The sequence below is a fragment of the Condylura cristata genome, unplaced genomic scaffold, assembly GCF_000260355.1.
Source record: "Condylura cristata isolate star-nosed mole 26May11 unplaced genomic scaffold, ConCri1.0 scaffold00004, whole genome shotgun sequence".
In the NCBI taxonomy this organism is placed as follows: domain Eukaryota; kingdom Metazoa; phylum Chordata; class Mammalia; order Eulipotyphla; family Talpidae; genus Condylura; species Condylura cristata.
In genome coordinates this window covers 55,716,970-55,724,314 of record NW_004567105.1, presented here as the reverse complement: position 1 = coordinate 55,724,314, position 7,345 = coordinate 55,716,970, and the positions used below count along the sequence as shown (strand labels likewise).

Sequence of the window (7,345 nt, the reverse complement as noted above, 5' to 3'; positions counted from 1 at the left end):
CTTCGTTGATCTGCCTGTTCTGCTCCCCACTCTGTCTCTGGTGAAGCCTCTCGCCGCCCCTGCTCCTCTGGCCTGTACCCCAGTTCTGTATGCAGAAATAAATAAATCTTTTAAAAAAAACAAAAGTAGAAACAACCCAAATATCCAGAACAATAAAATTAAAATAACAAACAATTGCACAATTACAAAGCATAGAATACTAAGAAACAATGAAAATAAAGGAACAAAACACAAAAGAATAATAGGAACTAAGATTCTTTATATGTAAAGTCAAAAATAGACAAAAACTAATTTAATTGATTAGAAATGTATATTTAGATTGTAAAGCTATAAAGAGAAACAAAGAAGTGATTAGTATAAAAATCAGAGTAGTTGGCACACGGGTGATTTGGTGATAGGAAACCCGCGGGGATTACAATCGAGATGGAAAAAAAAATGTGCACAATGATGTAAAAATAAACTTTTGTAATAATTAAAAAAAAATCAGAGTAGTGTTCAAACACAGGAAAGATTTGAGACTGAGATCAGCTTCTACAGTGTTGGCAAGATTGTATAACTCTCTCTGGCTGTTGACTTTATACAACATCTTGTATATATATAATGTATGGCTTGTGTACTTCTTGGTACATGTTTCACATTTTCAAACAAAGAATTAAGAACAGATGCGTATAATCGGGAAGTACATACATATAATAGGAGCATATGCATATAATTTTGTGCTGAGAAAGGCATAAACTACTTCTAACCATAAAACTGTAAAAATATTTTTTAATCTGTATTGTTTAAGGATGCACATGTAGTTGATAGAAATCAAGAAAGAAATTATTACTATAAAAAGCAAGTGGAAACCTGTAGGGGAGAGAGGCACAGATGCCCTTATGATCCAAATACTACACCGAGGGCTTCAGGGGGTTGACAATCTCCTCCCCTTTGCTAACTTGGATGGTGGCAACATAGGTGATCAGCTTATAACTCTGTTATGTGTTTTACACTTTTCAATATTTTTATTATACTCCACAGTGAAAAAACCCAATATTTAAAATTTCAAATTAAAATATTCTTACCTGCAGGGCAGGGGTAAGGGTGAATGGGGAAGTTTTGGGGATGCTAATGCTACCTCAGTTAAAAAATAAATAAATTTATTTTAAAAACTAAAAATATAAAAGATTGTTACCTTGATCCGCAAAGCCAATTCTTGAATTCCTGAAGTCCGGGCTTTTTCTACATAAGATATTAAATCCATCATCTCTTCTGTTGTTTCAGGAACTTTTAATGCGTGATCTTTAATTGCTTCAAAGTCACTGCAAATACTGATATAATACTTTGCTTACTATAATTTGGTAATTAATGCATATCACAGAAATGTGTTATGGTTATTACAAAATAGGAAATGTGATATCTTATAAACAATTGGCTATTTACTAAGTTATCTTAAAATATTTAAGCATAACCTATCTGACATATATATCCCACATCATAGTAAAATCCATAAAATTAAAATAACATTTTCATGTGAAATTAAGGCATATTTAATTTTTTTTCAATTGATCACTTCTTGAATACTCATACAAGCTGTCTGACACAGAGCATAGTTTGGATCAGGCAGTATTAAATCTAAATCCTGCCTTCAGTAGCTAATAGCTTTGAGAACTTAGGCAAATCTTTCAGGTTTAGAGTTCATATCTAGAAAATGCAGTTATTACCATTTGTCTTGTTATTATTATTATTAGAGTATTGTTGCTGTTGTATCTTATAAAACATGGCAGTTAGCCAGTAAAAAAGAATAAAAGATCAAGTCTCAGCACAGTTTTTTAAAAATCTATAATTTTCTTGAAGTATATCTGACACAAGCTATGCAACTTCTGTCAACTGACAATTCCGGATAGAAAAGGAAAAGCTCTGAAAAATCAGAATTTCCATACTAGCTCATGTTATGACCTCCCTTTTTTGTAATATCAAAATATTCTGGGTAACCATGAGCTTGCAACCGGATTGCCTCATAAGGCGCTACCTGGCCCAGGCAAGCAAGCACTGCCCCAGGGCAAGAAATTCTTCTTAAAGTCAAAAATATTACAGTAGGTTGATTAATAAAAGCAATCGGCTGTTATAGCAAAATCAATACTGTAAAATAAGGCAATACTAGAACATGTTTAAAATAACGAGTTCTTTTACTACCTGGATGCGAATCCAAATCTTATCTCTCTACTAGCTTACTTAAGCTTTCTATTGCCTAGTCTTGAAATGAGGAATCTTACTATATCCTTTAGTGATTTATCTACAAGAAAACTTCACTCTAATCCTCAACTTTACTCTCTTTCATAACTTCACCTTGGCCCGCAACCTCATTTTATCCTCTTTCACATCTCCAACCCAGCTTCCACCCTAGCCCTCAACTTTACTTTACCCACAAGATGTCTCAATAAGAATGAAGATCATTAAGTAGCATTTAAGGTTTAAAGGGACTTTATTTTAGCCAATCATCACTGTGATAAATATAACAATGTTAACCTTAAATTTTATGTATTTATGTACCTCTCTTGATTTTAATAGATCGATTTTAAGAATAATAAATGTTGTATCTCAGCTGAAGGTCAATACGACCCAGAGATGATTGTGATCTCAGCCCAATTCATATGCTAATGTTATCTCACTGCTTGCTTGAAATATATAAAATAAATTTCTGCTGACAGCAGAACAGGAAGACTTGCACCTAACTCCGATTCCCCTGTCTTCCTTGGCGCCCACTCCTCTTTTCCCCCCCTTTTAGGAATCTCCACTCGCCAACACTGCTCCCACCTTAAGGCCCTATCTGTTCTGCCCCCCAACAACCCGTGATTGGGGTCAGTCCCCGACATATATCCTATGGATGTAAGGATGAGCCTAGACACCCTATAGTCATTGTTCAACTAAAGGTATAGTCATCGATTTTTTCCCCTGTGTTTTGCATTTGCATTAGCATGCTATTACCGGAAAAATCATCTAAAAAACAAATGTAAAAGAGGTAAGTGATTTTAAAAATAAATTTTATTTAATACAAGTATTTCATTTATATTATGTGGGTAGCTATAATTAGTCATTCACTTAATAAATAATGGAGCACCTACAAAGTGCTAAGAAAGTTCTAAGAGGGAGATATAGTAGCAAAAAGATCAAGTTCCTGTCCTCAAAAAGCTTACATTCAGGTTGAGGAGAGAGACAAAAGTACATAAATATATAATGTAATATTTTGCAATAAAATTGACTGTGAAGAAAAACAAAAAAAAAAGTGCAAGAATAAAGAACGATGGAGAAGGAGCCACTATTTATATAGAAAGTGAACAGTAGTACGTAGGCCTCTCTAGGGAAGTGATACTCAAGGTGAGAGAAGAAAAAAGTGATTCATACAAACATTGGGGGTAAACCTTCCAAAAAAAAAATCTATAAAGACAAAGATCCAAGATAGCATAAGCTCTGCATATCTCTTGAATGACAAACAGACCAGTAAGGCTACAAAAGAGAAAATAGAAACTGAAATTTGAGCAGTGAGCAGATGTCAGATTTTATGGGGCTTGATAATTAATATTGATCATCAAAAATTTAGGAGGGATGCATGAATGTAAAAAATACCAAAAATAAAAGACAGATGGATTTCCTTTTAGGCTGGAACCTAAGATGGCTGTACTGTCACTAAGATATTGGCTATCATTGTCTCCTTAGTACTTAGCTCTGCATCAGAAATACTGTTCCTTTGGGGACTTCTGCCATGGAAAAGATGGAGAGATACTGGAATAAGAATACCGGCTCAAGTCATCCTTTGTTTCACATATCACTATCTGCAGGAAGCCTCTTTCTGTGGCTTTGTCTATATGCCACTGTGGTACTGGTGCCTTTAGGAGGGGTCTCTCTTTTTAGCTTGTTGGCCCTGTTGGTCCCTGGGAACTTTGTCTCACTTGGAACTTGAGAAATCTCTGTATCTGGGACCAGCACTGATCCACATGGCCACATTTGTAATTTCCTTCCCTCTCATCATAACTGGATAGGATCCCACACTCAATATGGGACCTGGAAATCCCTGAAGATTCCCCAACTATAACAATCTAAAGTGGTTGTCTTCGTTCTCTGTGTTGTCCTCTGTAAGGCTGGCTGCTATGTGAAGAGCTGACATCCTGGAGCATCATCTTCCCATAAATTATTATACAACATAGTTTCCTTGGAATTGTCACTTTTTCGAGTCAGGCAAACATGCCCCTGATTTGTTTAGAACCCTTTTTCCTTTTTTGTTTGTGGATCCCCCTGGGGCTCAGTAGACAGAATGATGGCAAAAACTCCCTTTGCCTGCCACCAGTTTACAGTCTGTTTTAGTCTAGGGTCTTTTGTCCTTTTCCTATAGTTGACCTTAATTTATGCTGAGTCAGCTTTTTGCTTTTTGCTGAGACAGAGAAAACATTCCAGCTCTGGGGTCTGGACCTGAGAGCAAGGCTTTGGGAATCTCTGTTGGTTGCTGGCTTGAAAATGGTTCTTTTCATTGGTGAGAGCCCAAGGTCTTCAGCACCCATATGGTGTGATTAAGAGGGTGGAACAGAGCAGAATTTGCCTGCCCCAGAGAGAGATGTAAGAAGATGATCCAGAAGTTTATCAAATCTATTAAAGGTTACTTTTTCCTTTCAATTTTAGAAAAACAAATCTCTTATGTCATATGTACTATTTTTTAGTATTCAAAAGGGCAGGTTTATTATTTAAAAGAGGAAGGAATAAAGGACACTTTCATAGAAACAAGCAGGCAAAAACAGGCAAAGGGACAACTTTGCTAAAAGAGAGGCCTTCATCCTTATAGGTGGGCAACATTGCAGGGAGCTGCCTCTGGGGCTTTGCAAAGGGAAATGGTCGGCAAAAGGACCTCTCAGGTGGGCTGAGAGGCTGTTGCCTTAATGTCATATTTTCTAATCTAAATTCATGTGACATCTTTTTCTGAAACTGAATTAAAATGCTCATTTTGTAAAAAAAAAAATCCTACTGGGGATGCTTTCTTCAATCTGAGTTGAGGAGACATTACAGCAAAAGGAAAGCAAAACAACAAAATGATTAAGAGCAAGGTGGCCTAGCAGATGCTAAATGAAACTGTAAAGCAGATAAATGATCTTTAATCACTACTAGTCTACTTAATAAGTTAAACTTAACATAGTGGCACACATATCCTCCTTTTGGTGTTATCTCCCTCAAACATGGAATTTAAATGGGAAGGAAATAAGTAATGAACAAGGTATAGAAAACTGGACAACTTTTCAGTTGCTTATAAGTAATAAGCATAAAATAAAATAAAATATTTTTGGTTGATGCAATAAAAATTTTTGGACAAGTCAGATACTACAAAATGCCCAAAAAGTTATGTTAAACATAAACTATTTTGAGGTTAGTGACAGCATTGCCATTGTCCTCACTCAATGAGATTTATAGAAACAATTCAATACTCAGCCATCTTTTGTAGTTATACCTTTTTATGTTTGTAAAATACTTTTGTACAAAGTATGTCTGATAAATAGTTGGCTTTCTATATTTTTTAAGTAACTTAAATATATGTGTGGATGTAAGAGCACCCTTTACTGGGTGTTATCTGTGGCCCTCACATTAGTGCTGCAAAAAGGATAGTATTATTTTAATTGGCACAACAGGAAACTGAGGCTCAGGAAAAGTAACTAGCTTCAAGTCATCAAATTAGTCCATGGCAAAGCAGAATTCCAATTCAGGTTTTTCTTATTCAAAAGCATATAATTTTCTCATATTGCTTCTGAGAAAAATAAACAAAATAGTTTACCATGTCTTAGGTATTAGACTAGGTACCATATATATTTTAACCTTTACAGAGATTAAAATGAAATTCCTTTTAGGCCAGACAAGTAAATTAGTTAGATGATGAATTTCTTGAGTACCAGAGGACAGATTCCCAGTCTAAAAGAGAAAGCTGCTCCATTTACCATGGCTTGCCCAACATACCATGGTTTGTTCACTTTTACAAGAAAAGAAATCTGGATTGTGTGTGTGTATGTGTATGTTTAATCTAATTTTTAAAAGTTTGTAGCAAATCAAAATTTGTTTAAACAAGGTAAAAGACAGTGTAAGACAACTAAAACATGTCTTCATGACACATTCACCTAATAGGCCACTAGTTCATGAATCCAGCCACCCTGCAAAGTAGTTCTTACTGTCTCCAGTTGACAGATAAGAATGATAAACTAGATGAAAGAGAGTATTACAGTCAGAAATTATTCCATATTTAAGTCTTTCCATTATCATGCAGTCTATATCCAAACACTAGTTTAATTGTTTCTCTTTTTTGAATTTAGGGTTGCCTTAAAATCAGTCTCAAACAGTAGTAAACAAAAAGAAATCAGATCAGTAAGGCTAGAAAGGAAGCTCCATAGAAGGCAGCTATGAAGAAAAAGTTGTATTTTATTTTTTCTTTTGAGATAAATGAGTTATCATTACCAAAATATTTCTTTTTTGTTATTTTTTAATCACTGAAATATTGACTATTTTTTATTTTCTTATTGAGATAATTTTGTTCTATAATTCTGAGTTTGGAAATTAATTCTACTTACCTTTCATTTTCTCTTCTGTGTTTTGTAGCTATATCATTTAATAATATGTTTGCAAAGCCTCTTGCTTTATTTGTTAGGCCCATTTTCAAATCTTCACAATCCAAACGGACCATAGGGTAGTGAACCCAGTGAGGCAAAAGCATTATTTCTGAGGCAAGATTGAAAAATTGTCCTATAAACTTAAAAAAAATAATAATAACACTTAAAACAAAAAAAAAAGCTTAGAAATTTCAAATTTATCAGTGGTTTTATAGCATTGTACTATATATTTAAATTTGTAATTTAAATACAAACCCTTTCTTTATGCTCACAAAAATGTTTGTTGCGGAAATCTTTTTTCACCTGTCCTTTCACTAAGAAATTCACTAGTCTAGCAGTAAATATCATACATGATGTCATTTGCAGGGTCAATATACAAACGTTTCACAGTGTGAAATTTCCCTTGATAACTATTAAAAGAAAATACCTATCTCCCAATGGACCAGAGTTCTGGTGACAGGTGACTGAAGCATGTATATTCATGGAGGAGGTGTGAAGTCCCCACTCCTAGCTCCATAGCCCTGGATTAGAGAGTTTCAGTGCAGTTCTAATCAAAATCCCAGCTGACTTATTCATAGAAATTGACAGGCTGACTTTAAATTTTATATGGAAGCACAAAAGACTTAAAAAAATTTTCAATATTACTCAGCAACCAAAAAAGAGAAACACATGTCTTTTGCAGCAACTTGGATGGAGCTGGAAAAGATCATGCTGAGTGAGATAAGCCAGAA

At 34.7% G+C, this 7,345-nt stretch overlaps 1 protein-coding gene across 1 annotated transcript in view; it reads right to left on the bottom strand.

Annotated features, from left to right (window-relative positions):
- The window catches only part of DNAH12 (dynein, axonemal, heavy chain 12), a 130,284-nt gene that overhangs the window by 102,102 nt on the left and 20,837 nt on the right, over positions 1-7,345 (bottom strand). The window contains exons 11-12 of the mRNA XM_012735164.1: positions 6,576-6,754; positions 1,175-1,310 (exon numbers count right to left, since the gene is read on the bottom strand). Of these exons, the coding sequence (XP_012590618.1) occupies positions 1,175-1,310; positions 6,576-6,754 (315 nt within the window). The remainder of the gene's footprint in view (positions 1-1,174; positions 1,311-6,575; positions 6,755-7,345) is intronic.